Here is a 23,487-nt window from a genome sequence, read left to right as displayed (position 1 = left end):
ACACCAGCCAGCTTGGCTGCGAGCCCTCAGACCGCCGTACCTGGACCTGAACCCACGAGCAGCAAACTCAGCCGCAGACTTTAAACACTGGCTGGTCTGCTTCGAATCATACCTGAGAGAATCCAGCGTCCCTCAGGCATCCAAACTAAGTGTCCTGCAGGCACAACTGAGCCCGAGAGTATACACTCTCATCGAGGACATGACTACCTACGAGACCGCCATCAACCTGCTGAAACAGAAGTACCGGACCCCGGTAAACTACATGTACGCTAGGCACCTCCTAAGATCACGGCCGCAACAGCCAGGAGAATCAGTAGCCGAATTCTCACAGGCGCTATATGCACTCGCCAGGAACTGTGACTTTAAATCGGTGTCGGCAGCCGAAAATACTGAAGATAATATCCGCGACGCATTCCTGAAAGGCCTACGGTCCGAGTACTCACGGCAAAGACTGCTGGAAGCTAAAGACCTCAGCATGGAAAAAGCTGAAGCCCTCGCTATCTCCCTGGAAGTGGCCCACCAAGATCAGGAAGCATTCACCAGGTACTGCTCGCGACCCTGGGACTCGGGCCCGACCCCTACCACAGCACCCTTCCCAGCGCCGCCCCCGGGACCTACCTCTGCGTCGGCGTCCCGGACCCGACCGGCCCCGCCACCCCCGGCACCGGCCCCGACATCGGGCATCCGCGATCGGGCCGCCGGCTGTTTTTTTTGTGGCCAGGAGAAGCACCCGAGGTCGCGCTGCCCAGCCAAGAACTCCATATGTAAAACCTGCCTGAAGAAAGGCCACTTCTCCAAGGCCTGCAGGAGCGGATCCTCAGAGGCCAGCAGTGCCGCATGCGAACTATGGGGGCGGCCATCTTCGTTTAGGGCAACTGAGGCCAGCATCCCCACACATGAGTCATGGGGGCGGCCATCTTTGTTTAGGGCAACTGAGGCCAGCATCCCCACACATGAGTCATGGGGGCGGCCATCTTTGATTAAGGCAACCGACCCCAATAGTGCCTCATGGGGCCCTACCTTGTGGGAGACGCCATTTTACTCACCACGCCCGACCGCCTCGCCCGCAGATGACAACGACTCGCTCAGCTACACACTAGCTTCCGTCACCCTGGACCAAGCCCGCCCGCACCATCTGTCCAAGTCAATGATGGACATCAAAGTGAACGGCCACGCCACGACCTGCCTGTTCGACAGCGTTAGCACGGAGAGCTTCATCCACCCAGACACGGTGAGCCACTACTCCCTCTCTGTCCTACCAACGCGCAGTCGAATCTCGATGGCATCGAGGTCCCACGCCACGGACATCAGCGGCTACTGTGTCGTGACCCTGTCGGTTAAGGGCACGGAGTATAAAAACTTTAAACTCCTCGTCCTCCCCCATCTCTGCGCTGCCGTCCTACTAGGGCTGGACTTCCAATCCCACCTCCAAAGTGTAACCCTAGCATACGGTGGACCCCTCCCCCCACTCACAGTCAACAACCAGCAAACGTTAAACCGCCCACCGCGTAACACCTGCAGCCTCTCCACCCTCAAGGTCCCGCCACCCTCTCTGTTTGCTAACCTTACCCCTGACTGCAAACCCGTCGCTACCAAGAGCAGGCGGTATAGCGCCGGGGACAGAGCCTTCATTAGCTCTGAGGTGCGGCGCCTCCTGAAAGAGGGCATTATCGAGGGGAGCAGCAGCCCCTGGCGTGCCCAGGTCGTAGTCGTAAAGACCGGCGATAAAAACTGCCTGGTCATCGACTACAGCCAGACCATAAACAGATATACCCAGCTGGACGCATACCCCCTCCCCCGCATATCTGACATGGTCAATCAGATTGCACAGTATAAAGTATTCTCGACCATCGACCTGAAGTCGGCCTACCACCAACTCCCTATCCACCCTGAGGACCGCCAGTATACCGCCTTCGAGGCGAATGGGCGCCTATACCACTTCCTTAGGGTCCCCTTCGGTGTCACTAATGGGGTCTCGGTCTTCCAAAGGGAGATGGACCAGATGGTTGACCAGAACGAACTGCAGGCTACATTCCCCTACCTAGATAACGTCACTATCTGCGGCCGCGACCGGCAGGAACATGACGCGAATCTGGAGAAATTCCTCCGTACGGCCCAACGGCTGAACCTCACCTACAATAAGGAGAAATGCGTGTTTAACACCACGCGCCTTGCCATCCTCGGCTGCGTAGTGGAGAACGGAATCATCGGCCCCGACCCAGAAAGAATGCGCCCCCTCATGGAGCTACCCCTCCCCCACTGCCCTAAAGCACTTAGGAGAACCCTGGGGCTTTTCGCCTACTATGCCCAATGGGTACCCAATTACGCGGACAAAGCCAGACCCCTCCTGAAAGCCACTTCCTTCCCCCTCACGGAGGAGGCGTGCGCGGCCTTCTCCCTCATTAAGGGAGACATAGCCAAGGCCACGATGCACGCAGTGGACGAGTCCATCCCCTTTCAGGTGGAGAGCGACGCATCCGACTTCGCCTTAGCCGCCACCCTAAACCAGGAGGGGAGGCCAGTGGCCTTCTTCTCAAGGACCCTACAGGGCCCCGAGATCCGACATTCGTCGGTCGAGAAAGAGGCCCAGGCGATCGTGGAGGCAGTACGGCGCTGGAGGCACTACCTGGCAGGCAAACGATTTACCCTCCTCACCGACCAGCGTTCGGTGGCTTTCATGTTTAATAACAAGCTGAAGGGCAAAATCAAGAATGACAAGATTTTGAGATGGAGAATCGAGCTCTCCACCTACGATTATGAGATCTTGTACCGGCCAGGCAAGCTGAACGAATCCCCTGATGCCCTTTCACGAATGACATGCGCCAGCGCGCATATCGATAGGCTTCAGACCCTCCACGACCAGCTCTGCCACCCCGGAGTCACCAGACTCTACCATTTCATTAAGGCCCGCAACCTGACCTACTCCATCGAGGAGGTCAGGACCATGACCAGGAACTGCCAGACCTGTGCGGAGTGCAAACCGCACTTCTATAGGCCGGACCGAGCAAGCCTGATCAAGGCCACCCGCCCCTTCGAGCGCCTGAGCATCGACTTTAAGGGGCCCCTCCCGTCCTCTGACCGTAATGTGTACTTCCTCAACATCGTTGATGAGTACTCCCGTTTCCCCTTTGCCTTCCCCTGCCCCGACATGACCAGTAGCACGGTCATTAAGTGCCTGAATGCCCTCTTCGCCTTGTTCGGGTTCCCGAACTATATACACAGCGACCGGGGCTCCTCCTTCATGAGCGAGGAACTCCGGCAATTCCTCCTAGAGAGAGGTATTGCAGCAAGCAGGACCACCAGCTACAACCCCAGAGGTAACGGTCAGGTGGAAAGAGAGAACGCGACGGTATGGAAGGCCGTCCTCTTAGCCTTAAAGTCTAAGGGCCTCCCAACCTCCCGCTGGCAAGAAGTCCTCCCGACAGCGCTGCACTCCATCCGGTCATTACTTTGCACGGCCACTAACACCACCCCCCATGAACGAATGTTTGTTTTCCCCAGGAAGTCGACTACGGGAACCACTCTACCAACCTGGCTGACCGCCCCGGGGCCGGTCTGGCTGCGGAAACACGTGAGGACCCATAAAACGGACCCCCTGGTCGAGAGGGTGAACCTCCTGCACGCCAACCCCCAGTACGCCTACGTGGCGTACCCAGACGGGCGGGAGGACACTGTCTCCCTACGAGACCTCGCACCCTCAGCCGATCCGGAAACACCGCCACCACCCCCCCCAACCTCAGTCCAGGTAGACGGCATGCCGGAACCCCACGAGCCCTCGCCGACCACGCAAACACCAGCATCAACACCGGATAAGGCACCAGCACCGGATAAGGCAACACCACCGCTGCGGCGATCGGAGAGGCTTACGAAGCCTCCGGACAGACTGACCTACCAGAATTGGTAGTACACTTCACCCCGCCGGACTTAATTCTAAACAAGGGGTGAATGTGGTAAACCACGTTCACTATCGTATCACTGTTAGTAGTTAGCACTGTTCACCACTGTTCGTTATAACTGTATCACTGACCACTATTGTATCACGGTACGAGGTCGCCTCTTGCCACACTGCTATACCTGGGATGACCACTGCCGACTCCGCCTTGGCTCCACCCACCAGGCCAGGTATAAAGGTGAGCGACTGGCTGGTATTCCTCCTGCTTGGATCGGATCACCCACGAGAGTGGGCTCTGTTATTTAGTCAATAAAAACCTTTAGTCACCTTCGTAACTCTTCGCCTTTTATTGGAGGAATTGATAGGTATATCAGGCCAGTTCATTAAATATATTCAAGAAGGAGTTAGATATATTTCTTAAGGCTAAAGGGATCAAGGGATATGGGGAGAAAGCAGGGACAGGGTACTGAATTTGGATGATCAGCCATGATCTCATTGAATGGCGCAGCAGGCTCGAGGGGCCGAGTGGCCTACTCCTGCTCCTATCTTCTATGTTTCTATGTATAAAAATATTGGCGATGGGGAAAATAAGGCTGTTTGACTGGGCGGGGCGGTTAGAGGCGAGAGGCCATGTGACGAACCCTCCAGGAATATGTCCAACCAGAGTTGGCAACTCTATCACGGAGTGGAACTGAAAAACATAGACATTTTTAGCAAAGGTATAGGCTAGTCAGTTCTAACTTACATTGACTTACTTTACATTTTTTGCTACTGTTGTTTCTTGTTTTTAGTCCAGGTGGCATTAAAAGGAAACATCGCCATTCAGGATGGAAATCTTCCAAATAGATACAAGGCAGTTCAGTTCCACTATCATTGGGGAACAGAGTCTGATCCTGGGTCAGAGCATACAATAGATGGGGAACAGTACCCCATGGAGGTAAGACGAGTATACCCTCAATTTATCTGAATGTTCAGAAAATAAAATCTGATTATAATCCAGTTTAAAAGAGCTAGAATATATGCTTTATTTTCTTTTACTTTGAAAATTAATTCCCCCCCCCCTCTTTTCCCCCATCTCTCCTGAAGGTTGGTGATCATACTGGGGGTAAAATGACTTGTTGCTGGAGCTGGAATCATTATTACAGGCTTTGGTTTGACAGTATCTTTTGCTGCCTGGAATATTTCCAGAGAGCAGCTATAGCGGACACCTGATGTCACTCTGTTGTTACCCCGAATATCTGTTTCCCATTCAGATCATTAGGTTGGAAAGTCATTGAAATTGTTTGCATCTTCAAAGCTGTGCTTGAGACAGCGCCTTATTTTGTTTCTATGCTGCAAGCGAACTTCATGTTAACTGAGCCAAATTAGTTCAAGCGAGAGAATTGGTGCTGGGCAGTACAAAATCCTTCCCTACTTCATGCAGATACACATTATTTAAAGGATAAAGGTGTACCAGTGGATGTGGTGTATTTGGATTTTCAGAAGGCCTTTGATAAAGTCCCACATAAGAGGTTAGTGTGCAAAATTAAAACACATGGGTTTGGGGGTAATATACTGGCATAGATTGAAAATTGGTTAACAGACAGGAAACAGAGTAGGAATAAATGGGTCTTTTTTGGGGTGGCAGGTGGTGACTAGTGGGATACCGCAGGGATCAGTGCTTGGGCCCCAGCTATTCACAATATATATCAATGATTTGGATAAGGGAACCAAATGTAATATTTCCAAGTTTGCTGTCGACACAAAACTAGGTGGGATTGTGAGTTGGGAGGAGGATGCAAAGAGGCTTCAAGGCGATTTAGACAAGTTGAGTGAGTGGGCAAATACATGGCAGATGCAGTAGAACATAGATAAATGTGAAGTTATCCACTTCGGTAGGAAAAACAGAAAGGCAGAGTATTACTTAAATGGTGATAGATTGGGAAATGTTGATGTACAAAGGAACCTGGGTGTCCTTGTACACCAGTCACTGAAAGCAAACATGCAGGTGCAGCAAGCAGTTAGGAAGGCAAATGGTAGGTTGGCCTTCATTGCAAGAGGATTTGAGTACAGGAGCAAGGATGTCTTACTACAGTTGTACAGGGCCTTGGTGAGCCCATACCTAGAGTACTGTGTGCAGTTTTGGTCTCCTTACCTAAGAAAGGATATACTTGCCATAGAGGGACTGCAGCGAAGGTTCATCAGACTGATTCTTGGGATGGCAGGACTGTCGTATGAGGAGAGATTGGGTCGACTAGGCCTGTATTCACTAGAGTTTAGAAGAATGAGAGGGGATCTCATTGAAATGTATAAAATTCTGACAGGGCTAGAGAGACTGGATGCAGGGAGGATGTTTCCCCTGGCTGGGGTGTCTAGAACGAGGGGTCACAGTCTCAGGATACGGGGTAGAACATTTAGGACTGAGATGAGGAGAAATTTCTTCACTCAGGGTGGTGAACCTGTGGAATTCTCTACCACAGAGGGCTGTGGAGGCCAAGTCACTGAATATATTTAAGAAGGAGATAGATAGATTTCTAGGCGCAAAAGGCATCAAGGGGTATGGGGAAGAGAGTGGGAATATGGTATTGAGATAGAGGATCAGCCATGATCATATTGAATGGCGGAGCAGGCTCGAAGGACCGAATGGCCTACTCCTGCTCCTATTTTTCTATGTTTCTATCGAAGGAGTGGCCTCCTCTCCCATACCTAGGAGGGTTGTCCTCTCTGTAGATTGCTTCCTGCACACCATAATCCATCCTGGATCATTTTTGCAGCCCAACAGATCCCCAAATATTAACATTAGATCACAGCAACAATGGTCCCACCAGACAGTTGTTATATGATTATACTAGCTGGAGTGCCCGGTGGTGCCGAGGCTTTTTCGAGGGCATGTTGTTGTTGGAAGAGAGAGAGAGAGAGCGACTGGGGGGACGAGAGAGAGCGACTGGGGGGAAGAGAGAGAGCGACTGGGGGGAAGAGAGAGAGCGACTGGGGGGAAGAGAGAGAGCGAGTGGGGGGAAGAGAGAGAGCGAGTGGGGGGAAGAGAGAGCGACTGGGGGAAGAGAAAGAGCGACTGGGGGGGAAGAGAGAGAGCGACTGGGGGGAAGAGAGAGAGCGACTGGGGGGAAGAGAGAGAGCGACTGGGGGGAAGAGGGGGGGAAAGAGGGGTGGGGGGAAGGGGGGGAAGAGGAGGGGGAGGGGAGGGGGGGGAGGGGGGGAAGGAAGGGGGAGAGTCCCCGAGCCCCCCCGATCTCTGCCCCCCCCCGATCTCCCGAGCCCCGCCCCCCCCGGATCTTCGGAGCCCCGCCCCCCCCATCTCCCGAGCCCCCCCCCGATCTCCCGAGCCCCGCCCCCTCGATCTCTGGAGCCCCGCCCCCGATCTCCGGAGCCCCGCCCCCGAGCCCCGCCCCCCCAGGGCTCGCCCCCCCGAGCCCCGCTCTCCCGAGGTCCCGCCCCGCGATCTCCCGATGTCCCGCCCCGCGATCTCCCGATGTCCCGCCCCCCGATCTCCCACCTCCCGATGTCGCAAGCCCCGCCCCCCCCGATATCCCGAGCCCCGAGCACCGGCGTCCCGGTCTCCGGAGCGCCGCCCTCCCGAGCTGGCTTCAAGACCGCCGATTGCGGCTGTGAGAGACAGCCGGCGGGCCCGGTTGCCGGGGTAACCCTTCTCGCTCTCCAAGCCGATTGCGGCTGTGAGAGACGGCCGGCGGGCCCGGTTGTCGGGGTAACCCTTGCCGCTCTCTAAGCCCCGCCCAAGATCCGCACTCCCGAGAGCCCTGCCCCCCCGCCCGAGCCGAGCGGGGAACAGAGAGAGACGCCGCGTCTCAGCTGCTCCTGCTGCGCGCACACCCTGTATGTCCCGTGACCCTCGTGGCTGACGCCGTTGCCCCGGGTAACGTGACAGCGCCGGGGGGGGGGGAGCTTAGCAGAAGCCGTGGGACAATTACCTAGCTCGGGCGTGGCTGGGCAGGAGAGGCCCAGGCTTTGAGCCTAGGTTCTCAGGCCTTACAAAAACGGGGAAAGGTAGGAAAAAGAATGTTCAGGTAAGAGAAAAAATTTACAAATGATTGAAGTCTTTTTTTAAACAATTTAATAAAAGCAATTTTTTTTTGCTGGAAATGTATATTTGAAAAGAAAGACGCAGAAAGCAGGAAAAAGAATGGAAGCAAGATGGCGGCTACTCACCTCGGTTCAGAACGATAAGGCCCGCCCACACACGCACCGATTGGTCGACCGTCAGGTCACCAAAGCGTAGGATTGGTCAATCGTCCCGTCACTCGACCGTAGGAGGGCCCGGCCGCACGCGCCAGCAACCCGGCGTACGATTGGTCGACCTCGAGGTCACTCTGTCGCTAATGAGCGGATAATGAGATGCTAATGAGCGGAATGTTGAAGGTTTTTCGGATACCGCGGGCGCGATTTTCGTCCGGCTGAAACGTAAATACGCTTACCAGGGTTTCGGAAAGGTAAGCTTTCTTTCGACGTAACGCACGCGTAGGTACGCTCTGTAACTTTCGAGTGCATAGCCGGACAGACGCACACCCGAGGACAGACAGACAGACAGACAGACAGAAGGACAGACAGAACGATTCCTTTATATATATATAGATTCTGGGGCTGTACTATGAATTCACATACATGGTAATTTAGATGCCATCTTGCTGTAAGCTTATATAACTATAATTCTTATGCAGCATTCTGTGTGATTTGTAATCATCATGAATCTGTCTTCTGCAGTTGCATATAGTCCACATGAATGAAAAATACAGTTCCATAGACGATGCTTTAAAAGATCCGGATGGTCTGGCTGTGCTGGGATTCATGTTTGTTGTGAGTAATGCTCCTCGGTATTTACACTACCACTGGCGGGGATCACTTCAGCCAGTTGTGACAGAGGACAACAGCTGAAATATTTTCACAATGCCAGTACTGTGAAATTACATTTAACATTTGAAAAATAGACTCGGAGACATCACAGAAGATGTCTGATCGTTTCATAGAAGAACAACTGTATTAACATTTGGTTTTAGTTGTATTCCATCTATTATTTATCAAATATGGTATTCTGCAAACTTTCATGAAATTTCTGTATGGCCTAGCTACCAGCCTTACTGATAATGGAGCTGTTAGTATGCACCACCCATTTCCTGAAGCCTCTGGTGCACAATGAGAGGATGCTCCAAAGGGCACTAGCCTCTCGAATATTTATCTCAAGTGGCTATTCTTCATGTCTGTGCCTAGACATTAGAGGCTAGATTTTCTACTCATTGGGGAGAATTTTAACATGAGTGAGTGCATGGGATTGGGTGCGGGTGAGGGGTAAAATCGGGCAAAGTTTTGAGCGCGTCGGGGACCCGCCTCCAACCCACCCACTTCCAGGTTTAACGGAGGCGGGACAAGGGGCGGGCAGCCAACCCACTCCCAGGAGGCAGGTTGGCAATTTAAATATTTTAATGAGGCTGGCAGCCTCTGATTTAACCTGCTTTGCAAGTATTACAGTGGGCAGCTGGGTTTCCCAGGCCTCTGGAAACCCGGCAGCTGATGTGAGGTGAGGATAGCTTCAAGAGAGGGAGAAGGTAAGTGCCTTCATAGCACTGCTTGTGGGCCAGGAGAAGCAGGAGTGCTCCCCCCACCCCTCCCCAACCTGGCTCCTGAAGCTCCCCCCCGCCACATACAAAGGCCCCGTGTATCGGACACCCACCCCTCCCGGGGTCGGGGTTTGGACACCTCCCCCTCCCCCAGGGTCGGGGATCGAACACCAACGCAACCCTGACTTCACCCGTGTTTGAATGTTGCGGCAGGAGTTGCTGGCTACTGATCAGGAGCAGGAACCCTGATTGACATTTTCCCCTCATCTAGCTCAGGAGCACTGAAGCCAATTGTAATATTTCAATTGTTGCCCTGGCTGAGATCAGACTGGGGATTGAACCTGGACCTACTGAGCCAATCAAGTTTCCTATTTTTGATTATAGATAAACACTACCTGATTAACCATTCTGCACTGTTGATCAACTTGGCTTTTATTTATCTCTTCATAGGAATCAGGTGAAAAGAATTCAAAAACCGAACGCCTGATTGATGCTCTGAGCACAGTTCCACGTCCAGGTAAATATTAATAACAGTAAAAAAAAAACCTTCTGTAGAGCAGAGGTGGGAGTGGGGTGAGGGGGAGGAATTTTGGCTGGGAAACACACTGGCGTTTTAGCGGATAGCGTGCGTCTTTTTTTTTCCAAGCACGTTCCCCGCCCGAAACCCAACCTGATAGATAGGCTTGGCTCCCTGTCAGGCGGGGAATGCTCTGGAGGAGGCCACAGGCCAGGAGCAGGTAGGGATGGTGGGGTCTGATCACTGGGTGGGGCCAATGGCGGGCAGGGAAGAAGGTTAGCTTAGTGGGCCGGAAAGAAGCACTCCTGCTCCTCTTGGCCCACGAAGCAGTCCTTACCTCCCTTTAGCTGCCGGGATTCCCAAGGCTCGGGGAAACCCGGCCGGTCAGGGTTAAACCTGGAAGATAGGTTAAATATGTGGCATGTGCCTCATTATAATACTTATAAATGGGAGCCCCCAATCTCGTCTCTGTTAAACCGGAAGTGGGCGGTTTGGAGATGGGTTGGGGTCGGGATTGAGATTTTAAAACTTAACATCTCACCCGACCCAAACCCACCCGTTTTTTGAGTTAAAATTAGCCCTACAGAGTTTACATTATATAGCATCTCATAAAACCCTTAGTGGCCTTGAATGTATGCCATACGGAGACTAACATAGAACACTCCACATGGATGAAGGAAGGATGTCCCTGATGGCCGGGGAGTCCAGAACCAGGGGTCACAGTCTAAGGATAAGGGGTAAGCCATTTAGGACAGAGATGAGGAGGAATTTCTTCACCCAGAGAGTGGTGAACCTGTGGAATTCTCTACCACAGAAGGCAGTAGAGGCCAATTCATTAAATATATTCAAGAAGGAGTTAGATATATTTCTTAAGGCTAAAGGGATCAAGGGATATGGGGAGAAGGCAGGGACAGGGTACTGAATTTGGATGATCAGCCATGATCTCATTAAATGGCGGAGCAGGCTCGAGGAGCCAAATGGCCTACTCCTGCTCCTATCTTCTATGTTTCTATGGTCATAATAAATTCCTTAGTCCCCCTGTTTTAAAGGAATTGTTAACCCATTTAAAGTAAGCTGGCTAATAGCTTTGTTAAAGTAGCAGTGTGTACCATCTACAAGATGCACTGCAGTAACTCGCCAAGGCTTCTTCGACAGCACCTCCCAAACCCGCAACCTCTACCACCTAGAACGACGAGGGCAGCAGGCACATGGGAACAAGTTCCCCTCCAAGTCACACACCATCCTGACTTGGAAATATATTGCCGTTCCTTCATCATTGCTGGGTCAAAATCCTGGAACTCCCTACCTAACAGCACTGTAGGAGTACCTTCACCATATGGACTGCAGCGGTTTAAGAAGGCAACTCACCGCCAGCTTCTCGAGGGCAATTAGGAGTGGGCAATAAATGCTGGCCTTGCCAGCGACGCCACATCCCGTGAATAAATGTTAAAAAAAAAAGAAGGAATTTAACATGATCTTGTTTTGCATTCATGCACTAATCTTCGCACAATGTAATTTCAAGGCTGTAGTTAGCAAAATGTGTTTTATTATCAGTTCATTTCTTCAGATAATGTTAAAGTTCTTTGTACTTTCCCCACTAAATTGCTATTTTTTTTAGGTAACGTTAGTCCGTTGAAACCTTTCCCACTGAAGGACATTATTCTAGACCAGGAAAGGCTTAAAAAATACTACCGCTATCACGGCTCATTAACTACTCCTGGGTGTTCTGAGGCAGTAATCTGGACAGTATTTGAAGAACCCATTCTTCTCAGCAAGAGGCAGGTAAGGCTTGTGTGCTGAGCACCTGGGTAAACAATGCTACCATACCAATGATAGGACTTAATTTAGAAAAAGCTCCACTGGTCTTTTTCTGGCTCTCGTCTATCTAGTTAAAGGAAAAGAAGGGGGCAATTTTTGTGCTGTGGGTCAGTGACCAGTTTAAGACTGCTCAAAACCATTACACTTATGTTCCTAAGCAGAGAAGGAAGCCTCCAGTGATTTGAGCACAAAATCTATGCTGACATTTCAGTGCAGTACTGAGGGAGTGCTGCATTGTCGGAGGTGCCGTCTTTCATTACATGTTAAACTGAGGCCCCGTCTGCCCTCTCGGGTGGATGTAACCGATCCCATGGCACTATTTTGAAGAAGAGCAGGGAGTTATCCCTGGAGTCCTGGCCAATATTTATCCCTCAACCAACATCACTAAAACAGATTATCTGGTCATTATCACATTGCTGCTTGTAGGACCTTCCTGTGTGTAAATTGGCTGCCGTGTTTCCTACAGTACAATAGTGACCACACTTCAAAAGTACTTCATTCGCTTTGGGAGGTCCTGAGGTTGTGAAAAGCGCTATATAAATGCAAGTCTTTTTTTCTATCTCATCAGCCTGAGAAGGATTCAAACCCAAATCCCATTGGTAAAATAACCGTGTTATAACCCGCTGTGCCACCCATTCCGTTGGTGCACATAATATTGTTGGTGGAGTCACGTGGAGATCTAGTCAGCTCCACTCGCTAGCTGGAAGAATGGGCTAACCAGCAGGATGTTGTGCTGGGTGCCACAAATGAGGTATATTATTACTTTACACAGGCCGCGAGAGGATGTTGAAGGTATTAATTGGAAGCCTGGGGCACCTGGCCCAATTGTTGATTCAAATTGGTCCTAATGGATGCCTCCTTCAGCCTTAACAACTTCCTTTGGGATCACTGTGATCTCGGAGGGTGGTAGGGCTGGAGGAGGATGCAGAGATAGGGAGGGGTGAGGCCGTGGAGGGATTTGAACGCAAGGTTGAGAATTTTTAAATCGCAGCGTTGCTGGACAGGGACCCAGTGTAAACATAGAAACATAGAAGATAGGAGCAGGAGTAGGCCATTCGGCCCTTCGAGCCTGCTCCGCCATTCAACGAGATCATGGCTGATCATCCAAACCCTAGCACCTGGTCCCTACACCGACAGCCATCCCACCCAAGCCCTATCCCCGTAACCCCACGTATTTAATCCCCCCTAACACTAAGGGCCAATTTTATTTTTTATTTTTTATCATGGCCAATCAACCTAACCTGCACATCTTTGGACTGTGGGAGGAAACCGGAGCACCCGGAGGAAACCCACGCAAACACAGGGAGAATGTGCAAACTCCACACAGACAGTCACCCGAGGCCAGATTTGAACCCGGGTCCCTGGCGCTGTGAGGCAACAGTGCTAACCACTATGCCACTATGTCAGCGAGCACAGGGGTGATGGGCGAACGGGACTTGATGCGAGTTACGATACGGGCAGCAGAGCTTTGGATGAGCTGAAGTTTACGGAGGGTGGAAGATGGGAGGCCGTCCAGGAGAGCATTGGAATAGTCGAGTCTGGAGGTAACAATGACTATTAATAAGCTTTGCAGCACACGAATCCATCCTGAAATGGATGACAAATCTTCATTGAGTTGTGTTTGGAATCTGTAATCCACTAGAATTACTTACACTCCCTGCACATAACAGCAAATTCATTTGTTAAATTTATGATACAGAAGATCAGTGGACGGGTAGCAGAATCTTTGTCATCCTTAACTTTGAATGCTGTACAGATTTCATGTTTAGTCCAGAACATGTCGTGCCAATTTTGCAGCTCTGTAGACTTGCTTGAGTTAATGTTTGAACATCTCTGCTGGTATATTGATGTGAGGATGTGTGGTGCAATAATATTTTGTTCAACCATAATTAATAATGTATCAATGAAAGAAAAATTGTTAAGTTGATAATACACCTTTCATATTTTTAATGCCTATTTAGTCACGCAAATGGATTTTACAGTGTAATTTTATAACATATCTAAGAGCCACAGCTGCCCAACATTTGAAATCTGGTATGTTTTATTTGTGGAGTGATTCATATAGTGGTGTGCTGCATCTCCGGGCAGGATGGAAAACTGACTTCACCTGTCTTGACCTGCCACAGTGTGTGGTCCTATTGGGTTCTCATGCGGAAGCTACTGGTGCTGGTTATGGAGAAGCCAGCAGCGCTCAGTTTTTAGAAAAAGCAGTTCCATCGAGGGGAATAGTCACATGAACAAGTAATTGGGATAAAAGTACAAATCATTAAACCAGCATGTAATTTAATTAATCTGAACAATCATTCACCGGAACTTTCAACTTCAGTGGGGATGTGTACATCAGAATGGTTGCCCACTATACACTCCGTCCAATTTTCTTTGCCATTGAAGTGTATAATGGCCATTCAATCCAATATTACCCAATTTACACCATTGCTGAAAGTTGAAATTACCCCCAATGGTAGCTAATCTCTCTGTTTCTATAGGCTGCTAAGTTGGATCTTGTATCTGCTGTTTTGGATTGGGTGCAGGTCTTCCTTTCAGGTTGTAATGTCCATTTCCTATCCATATTTTATTGTCTTCACACTGGGAGTTTTCGATTAAGCCATGTAACAATACGTTATTTGTTGTGTTCTTTATGTTTATGGAAAAAATTCTCCAAAAATAATTATATCTGGATTTTTTTTTTTAAATTGCCATCTGGAAACTTAACATGGGGTTTATCTTTATTGTTTCAGCTCAACGCATTTTCTAAAACTCTCTTCTACGATGACTCAAAACACATGGCTTTAAACTTCAGGCCTGTTCAAAAAGGAAATGGTCGTATAGTCTATGTTTCAGATTCAGCTGTCAGACCTTTTGATGCTGCAGTGCTGTCAGTGCTACTTGCAGTCTGGTCATCTATATTATTCAACTGAGCAACCTGAAGATCATAACATTATCGCATGCAGAGCGCATTTTCTCCTCCTGTCCAATGGATTTAAAGGGAAACTCCAGTAATATAAATATCTCGATCTGTACTGATTAACAGTAACCAACATTTCGCTTCTTGTTAGAGAAGTCCTGAAGTGAAAAGGGAATAAGAAAAAACCTGTCCTGTCGTCACTTTAATCTATCAGCACAGTTAGCAGATAGGTGGTACTCATGCACTAGCTTGCTATTTTTGGTGTATGTGTACAGTGGTACAGCAGAGGCAGTTTAATCAGGAAATCTCATTAGAACATGTTTTGCTTCATTCAACTGATTGTCCTTCATAATAGAAGTCCATTTTTCACACATGCCATACATACTGGAAAGCACTTTAATACATCAGAATATATTAAAACATTGCAAATGAAAGGAAAACAAAGCACTTGAACTTACAACTACACTCTGTCAAAACTAAAACAAAAGAGCGAGTGACCCTGTTCTGTTTCTGAAACAGCAACCAACTGTATACAATCTCTTTATCTCAAGTAGCTTTCCCAGTGGGTCTATGTAACTGGCACCATTTCTAGCAATAAACAAAGATAATAGGGGAGATTTTAACTGCCAGTAGGTTTTTTTTTAGATTCCTGCCCATCCGTGGCAGAAGGAGGTCACGGCGATTTTAACTGTTGGCCTGCGGAAATTACTTGGATAAGTAAGGGCTTGGCGAGGGTGCAGAGGAGATTTACTAGAATGATACCGGAGATGAGAAACTTCAGTTATGTGGAGAAAAAAGAGTCGCTGGGATGGTTCTCCTTAGAGCAGAGAAGGTTAAGGGGAGATGTAATAGAGGCGTTCAAAATTAACCGACCCCAGTATATCAGCTGCGGTGTCAGGATGGAATGGGCTGCACTCAGATTCAGTCTCGCCCCATCTGGTATTTCAAACATTGGTAGCTTTATTTTGACATGCTAGGAATTAGTTTAAATTAAAATCTATTCGATTTGCTTTTCTGAAGTTTCCCTTTAAAATAGAATTGATTCACTGCACTTAACGTTTCATTAGGCTTTATGCATTTTATATTTATTGTATTGATATTAACATAGACATATTGAGGCATCAGATAAATACTTGTTTTTATACAATTGTACAAAAAAGGAATCCAGTTAGGTCTGAACAAATCCATGCTGAACAAACTGGGATTGCTTGCATTTGCTTCACTTGATAATGCACTAGAAACTAATGCCTGAGAACTATTATTAACTAAAAAAAGTCAATTATTAAAAATGTATGCAGCACAATTTTTAGCCAACTTCATCTCTAAATAGATTCCTTCAACAATTGCTTTGAAAAATCATGTCAGCTGGTGAATTGTGCAGAGCTCCAAAGTGGCGCAAATGTGTAAGCAAGTCATCCCATGAAAAGCTTGATTATTGTTTCCTCAAGCATGCTGAAGTACTTGAAATCACAGTGCAGTATTAGCAACAATAAACAGGTTAACTCTTTCATTAAAATAGCAAAGAAATTTCATATAAACATGTAAATGTGGTCATTACTAATATACAGCACAATTTCAGTCCTTAGTGACAACATTTATTTTAACTTATAATCAAATATCTAAAGGAGATGCTTAGGGAGTAATTTAAGAATAGTTATACAGTTCCATAAGAACAAATTTCAATTTTACACAGTCTTCAGGGGTTATACAGGCAGTCCATGTAATGTTATGCTGTAGAACACAGGTTAAATAATGCAAATGTTTTCAGTAACTGTAGAGTTCAGGATGGTGATCAGCTACACACATTAGACCTGCAGTGTTTACTGAACCGTGTCATGTTTCATACAAGCACTTCACAGGTTATCAGTTCTAAAGGCAAGAATATTAGAGGATCATCAATCTGCTTCTGAATTGCATACTTGCTGATAAAATTCTCCTTCTCCTCCATACCAAATGGCACAAGAGACAACCCATTCCTTCCACCGCTTTACATCCAGCAGATCATCCTCTGGGTTGTTTCAAAATGTGTCAAAATCCCTTTTTATATGGCCAGATCGTTAGCTTGACACCCAACTCCCTGCGATGAGGGAGGGGAAAAGTCGCCACTCCACTCCCATCAGATGAGAGTTACATCCCCCCCCCCCCATGTCAATGGAATCTTGGCTTTTATTGCAAGGGGGATGGAGTATAAAAGCAGGGAAGTCTTGCTTCAGTTATACAGGGTACTGGTGAGGCCACACCTGGAATATTGCGTACAGTTTTGGTTTCCATATTTAAGAAAAGATATACTTGCTCTCGAGGCGGTTCAGAGAAGGTTCACTCGGTTGATTCCGGAGATGAGGGGGTTGACTTATGAGGAAAGGTTGAGTAGGTTGGGCCTCTACTCATTGGAATTCAGAAGAATGAGAGGCGATCTTATCGAAACATATAAGATTGTGAGGGGGCTTGATCGGGTGGATACGGTGAGGATGTTTCCACTGATGGGTGAGACTAGAACTAGGGGGCATAATCTTAGAATAAGGGGCTGCCGTTTCAAAACTGAGATGAGGAGAAACTTCTTCACTCAGAGGGTAGTAAATCTATGGAATTTGCTACCTCAGAGAGCTGTGGAAGCTGCGACATTAAATAAATTTAAAACGGAGATAGACAGTTACCTAGCAGACAAGGGAATTGGGGGTTACGGGGAGCGGGCAGGGAAGTGGACGTGAGTCTAGGTTCGGATCAGCCATGATCCTGTTGAATGGCGGAGCAGGCCCGAGGGGCCGTATGGCCTACTCCTGCTCCTACTTCTTATGTTCTTATGTTCTACCATTGCACTCATTACCCTCACTAGTATATATTAAGGAGGAAAGGGCGCTATAAAAATGGCGGACAATGTCTACCGTAAATCTGAGCGGATTTGAGTGAGCCAATAGAAGTGGAATAGTTCTTTTATACTTTTAAAAATTAATTTTTTAGTGCAGTAATACATGAGATAATTCAAAGATATTGGATATGTGTCTGAAACAGAGAATATTTGTCCCCTTCATAAAGCAGCACAAATTGAACATTTTCACATTCAGTGTAGGTTTCCTTTTGTAGTAATGTACTGCAATTTCCCAGTGTCAACTGATGCCTGTTTATTTTTTTGTTCAAAGGGTCAATTTTAAGTTATATTTGTTTTAGCCTAGAACAATGCCATTATTTTTCTTTTACCAATTACGCTGTCCTAAGGAAGAGCTCATTAATATTCCAATGGTTTGAGCCAGTCAATGCTAGTACAGTTACTGGACTTTTCACTCGTGTTTCTTCGGGCTGAGTTTGAAATTTCAGACAGGTCATCAGGGAAAGGCATTGAGCAAGGTTGTGGTTGTGGCAATCTCCCAGAGGAAGGGTAAATGGTTAAGCAGGTCAAGCTGAGATACTCACTGATACCTCATAGCAGTCAGATACAATGACACTGGTAAGCGGTCTGAGAATAGGGACCCCGTCGCCATCTGCAGGAAATGGTGAACAAAGAGACCTAAGAGATGGCAGAAAATAACTTGTAAAATAGGAGGGAGAAGGATACTGTTCTAATGTAAACAGATCAATAACTTAGTTAACTTTCCATTGAGGTTATTCAATACTGTCCTCAGTAACATAAACTCAGCAACTTTGAAGTTTGAACAAAATCAGAAATCAAAAAATCTCAGGTTGCCACAGTGGCTATGACGGTTTAGTAATGTATGTGTGTATATCTTTTGTTTAGGCAGAAAGCTGTTTTCCCTTCTATATATACACAGATTGAGAAACATGGGACTAAATATTAATTTAGAAAACCGCTGTAGCACTGAGCAGTTGGTAATCCTCTGTCCCTGTGAAATGTAAATGATGATATGGTAGATGGAGAAAGAAATATTTGTTCCTAGGCCACGCAGTGCTATAATTTGGGTGTGTGACCTCGGGCAGTCTCGAGTGGAGAAGAGCAATAGGAACAAAAAAATTATAGGGTGACATAACCTCAAAAATAAATCCATTCGGAGCTTTAGCGTGCTTGATGGTGGTGAAGAACATCCTAGCCGTGATCAGTACAAGTGAATTAGCAACAAAGCAAAAGGCAGGAGATATGCCTCTACTGAGACCATTGAACAAAGGCTCCTTTGAAGAGATGTTGCCTCTTTCCAGTTTACTTGCATTTGACCAAGTTATTTTTGTTATAATACATTGTATTAGCAATGTAAAGTTCAACGAAAATGTTGTTGCCTGTATCTTTTTATGTTGTTTGTTAATGAGAAGACATGGCAAATTCAAACCATTGTATTCTGTTCAAACTGTATGCAGTAAGGAAATCCTGTAATATTTCTGTACATTTTGAATTGTAATTAATGCAAACGTGTAAATAAAGTTCACTGAAATTTGTAATTTTCTTAACAGTATGAATGTATCTTGGCAGTACTGTGAGAACTGGATGATTGTTATTGATTTGTAAATTGAAAAATATTTTGTATAATGTAAAACTTTTCAAACCAGATATTTTTCCAGGTTGTTTTGTGACTTTTTTTAATCAATAAAGAAGAGTGCAATCTATCCAATTCCTTCAGTCTTTCTTTAAATAACAGAGGATGGACTATATGACAGGACTCCTTGGCTAGTTAGAGCAACTCTCATCATTTTGAAATGTATATTGATGAGTAACCTAAGTCCTGACATTACTTTTCATTAAAAGTTGAACAGAAGTCTATGCTTCGTCCCAAATAGACAGCTACTAAAGAAAGTGTGGGAATCACGTTTTATGAAAATGCAATCTCATTCGTGGCTGTTTCAGATGAGACTGTGTGAGTTGGAGCAGTAAGAGATGCAAGACAACAACAAATTGTATTTATATAGCACATTTAACATAGTCAAACGCCCCAAGACGCTTCACAGGAGCGTTATAAAACAAAATTTAACACCGAGCCACATAAGGAGATATTAACGGCGAGATGACCAAAAGCTTGGCCAAAGAGGTAGGTTTTAAGGGGCGTCTTAAAGGAGGAAAGAGAGGCGGAGAGGTTTAGGGAGGAAATTCCAGAGCTTAGGGCCTTGGCAGCAGAAGGCATGGCCGCCAATGGTGGGGTGATTAAAATCGGGGATGCTCAAGAGCCAAAATTAGAGGAGCGCAGACATCTCGGAGGGTTGCAGGGCTGGAGGAGATTAGAGAGGGGGAGGGGTGAGGTCATGGGGGGATTTTGAAAAAAAAGAATTTTAAGACTGGGTGAGTTAGAGCAGTAAGGGGATGTGAGACTGGGTGAGTTAGAGCAGTAAGGGGATGTGATACTGCGTGAGTGAGAGCAGTAAGGGGATGTGAGGTTGGGTGAGTTAGAGCAGTAAGGGGATGTGAGACTGGGTGAGTTAGAGCAGTAAGAGGTGTGAGACTGGGTGAGTTAGAGCAGTAAGGGGATGTGAGACTGGGTGAGTTAGAGCGGTAAGGGGATGTGAGGTTGGGTGAGTTAGAGCAGTAAGAGGTGTGAGACTGGGTGAGTTAGAGCAGTAAGGGGATGTGAGACTGGGTGAGTTAGAGCAGTAAGGGGATGTGAGGTTGGGTGAGTTAGAGCAGTAAGAGGTGTGAGACTGGGTGAGTTAGAGCAGTAAGGGGATGTGAGACTGGGTGAGTTAGAGCAGTAAGGGGATGTGAGGTTGGGTGAGTTAGAGCAGTAAGAGGTGTGAGACTGGGTGAGTTAGAGCAGTAAGGGGATGTGAGACTGGGTGAGTTAGAGCAGTAAGGGGATGTGAGACTGGGTGAGTTAGAGCAGTAAGGGGATGTGAGACTGGGTGAGTTAGAGCAGTAATGGGATGTGAGACTGGGTGAGTTAGAGCAGTAAGGGAATGTGAGACTGGGTGAGTTAGAGCAGTAAGGGGATGTGAGACTGGGTGAGTTAGAGCAGTAAGGTGATGTGAGACTGGGTGAGTTAGAGCAGTAAGGGGATGTGAGACTGGGTGAGTTAGAGCCGTAAGGGGATGTGAGACGGTGAGTTAGAGCAGTAAGGGGATGTGAGACGGTGAGTTAGAGCAGTAAGGGGATGTGAGACTGGGTGAGTTAGAGCAGTAAGGGGATGTGAGACTGGGTGATGTAGAGCTGTAAGGGGATGTGAGGCTGGGTGAGTTAGAGCAGTGAGGGGATGTGAGACTGGGTGAGTTAGAGCAGTAAGGGGATGTGAGACTGGGTGAGTTAGAGCAGTAAGGGGATGTGAGACTGGGTGAGTTAGAGCAGTAAGTGGATGTGAGACTGGGTGAGTTAGAGCAGTAAGGGGATGTGAGACTGGGTGAGTTAGAGCAGTAAGGGGATGTGAGGTTGGGTGAGTTAGAGCAGTAAGGGGATGTGAGGTTGGGTGAGTTAGAGCAGTAAGGGGATGTGAGACTGGGTGAGTTAGAGCAGTAAGGGGATGTGAGACTGGGTGAGTTAGAGCAGTAAGGGGATGTGAGGTTGGGTGAGTTAGAGCAGTAAGGGGATGTGAAGTTGGGTGAGTTAGAGCAGTAAGGGGATGTGAGACTGGGTGAGTTAGAGCAGTAAGGGGATGTGAGACTGGGTGAGTTAGAGCAGTAAGGGGATGTGAGACTGGGTGAGTTAGAGCAGTAAGGGGATGTGAGACTGGGTGAGTTAGAGCAGTAAGGGGATGTGAGGTTGGGTGAGTTAGAGCAGTAAGGGGATGTGAGACTGGGTGAGTTAGAGCAGTAAGGGGATGTGAGACTGGGTGAGTTAGAGCAGTAAGGGGATGTGATGCTGGGTGAGTTAGAGCAGTAAGGGGATGTGAGACTGGGTGAGTGAGAGCAGTAAGGGGATGTGAGACTGGGTGAGTTAGAGCAGTAAGGGGATGTGAGACTGGGTGAGTTAGAGCAGGAAGGGGAGGTGAGACTGGGTGAGTTAGAGCAGTAAGAGGATGTGAGACTGGGTGAGTTAGAGCAGTAAGGGGATGTGAGACTGGGTGAGTTAGAGCAGTAAGAGGATGTGAGACTGGGTGAGTTAGAGCAGTAAGGGGATGTGAGACAGTGAGTTAGAGCAGTAATGGGATGTGAGACTGGGTGAGTTAGAGCAGTAAGTGGATGTGAGACTGGGTGAGTTAGAGCAGTAAGGGGATGTGAGACTGGGTGAGTTAGAGCAGTAAGTGGATGTGAGACTGGGTGAGTTAGAGCAGTAAGGGGATGTGAGACTCGGTGAGTTAGAACAGTAAGGGGATGTGAGGCTGGGTGAGTTAGAGCAGTAAGTGGATGTGAGACTGGGTGAGTTAGAGCAGTAAGAGGATGTGAGACTGGGTGAGTTAGAGCAGTAAGGGGATGTGAGACTGGGTGAGTTAGAGCAGTAAGAGGATGTGAGACTGGGTGAGTTAGAGCAGTAAGGGGATGTGAGACAGTGAGTTAGAGCAGTAATGGGATGTGAGACTGGGTGAGTTAGAGCAGTAAGTGGATGTGAGACTGGGTGAGTTAGAGCAGTAAGGGGATGTGAGACTGGGTGAGTTAGAGCAGTAAGTGGATGTGAGACTGGGTGAGTTAGAGCAGTAAGGGGATGTGAGACTCGGTGAGTTAGAACAGTAAGGGGATGTGAGGCTGGGTGAGTTAGAGCAGTAAGTGGATGTGAGACTGGGTGAGTTAGAGCAGTAAGAGGATGTGAGACTGGGTGAGTTAGAGCAGTAAGGGGATGTGAGACTGGGTGAGTTAGAGCAGTAAGGGGATGTGAGACTGGGTGAGTTAGAGCAGCAAGGGGATGTGAGGCTGGGTGAGTGAGAGCAGTAAGGGGATGTGAGACTGGGTGAGTTAGAGCAGTAAGGGGATGTGAGACTGGGTGAGTTAGAGCAGTAAGGGGATGTGAGGCTGGGTGAGTTAGAGCAGTACGGGGATGTGAGACTGGGTGAGTTAGAGCAGTAAGTGGATGTGAGACGGTGAGTTAGAGCAGTAAGGGGATATGAGATGGTGAGTTAGAGCAGTAAGGGGATGTGAGGCTGGGTGAGTTAGAGCAGTAAGGGGATATGAGACGGTGAGTTAGAGCAGTAAGGGGATGTGAGACTGGGTGAGTTAGAGCAGGAAGGGGATGTGAGACGGTGAGTAAGAGCAGTAAGGCGATGTGAGACTGGGTGAGTTAGAGCAGTAAGGGGATGTGAGGCTGGATCAGTTAGAGCAGTAAGGGGCTGTGAGACTGGGTGAGTTAGAGCAGTAAGGGGATGTGAGACTGGGTGAGTTAGAGCAGTTAGAGGATGTGAGACTGGGTGAGTTAGAGCAGTACGGGGATGTGAGACTGGGTGAGTTAGAGCAGTAAGGGGATGTGATGCTGGATGAGTTAGAGCAGTAAGGGGATGTGAGACTGGGTGAGTTAGAGCAGTAAGGGGATGTGAGACTGGGTGAGTTAGAGCAGTAAGGGGATGTGAGACTGGGTGAGTTAGAGCAGTAAGGGGATGTGAGACTGGGTGAGATAGAGCAGTCAGGGGATGTGAGGCTGGGTGAGTTAGAGCAGTAAGGGGATGTGAGACTGGGTGAGTTAGAGCAGTAAGGGGATGTGAGACTGGGTGAGTTAGAGCAGAAGGGGATGTGAGACCGTGAGTTAGAGCAGTAAGGGGATGTGAGACTGGGTGATTTAGAGCAGTAAGGGGATGTGAGACTGGGTGAGTTAGAGCAGTAAGGGGATGTGAGACTGGGTGAGTTAGAGCAGTAAGGGGATGTGAGGCTGGGTGAGTTAGAGCAGTCAGGGGATGTGAGCCTGGGTGAGTTAGAGCAGTAAGGGGATGTGAGACTGGGTGAGTTAGAGCAGTAAGGGGATGTGAGACTGGGTGAGTTAGAGCAGTAAGGGGATGTGAGACTG

General features: G+C 48.0%; 1 protein-coding gene across 1 annotated transcript in view; it reads left to right on the top strand.

Annotated features, from left to right (window-relative positions):
- The window catches only part of ca4a (carbonic anhydrase 4a), a 57,846-nt gene extending 38,599 nt beyond the window's left edge, over window positions 1-19,247 (top strand). The window contains exons 4-8 of the mRNA XM_085964497.1: window positions 4,684-4,829; window positions 8,609-8,701; window positions 9,910-9,976; window positions 11,595-11,758; window positions 14,533-19,247. Coding sequence (XP_085820623.1) covers window positions 4,684-4,829; window positions 8,609-8,701; window positions 9,910-9,976; window positions 11,595-11,758; window positions 14,533-14,712 — 650 coding nt within the window. The 3' untranslated portion in view covers window positions 14,713-19,247. The remainder of the gene's footprint in view (window positions 1-4,683; window positions 4,830-8,608; window positions 8,702-9,909; window positions 9,977-11,594; window positions 11,759-14,532) is intronic.
- The last annotated feature ends 4,240 nt before the right edge of the window (window positions 19,248-23,487 follow it).

This window comes from Somniosus microcephalus, chromosome 22 (assembly GCF_052327205.1).
Source record: "Somniosus microcephalus isolate GS21.2 chromosome 22, FLI_Smic_1.0, whole genome shotgun sequence".
NCBI classification, from domain to species: domain Eukaryota; kingdom Metazoa; phylum Chordata; class Chondrichthyes; order Squaliformes; family Somniosidae; genus Somniosus; species Somniosus microcephalus.
The sequence above is the reverse complement of the archived record's forward strand: the minus strand, read 5'-3'. Positions and strand labels throughout refer to the sequence as shown.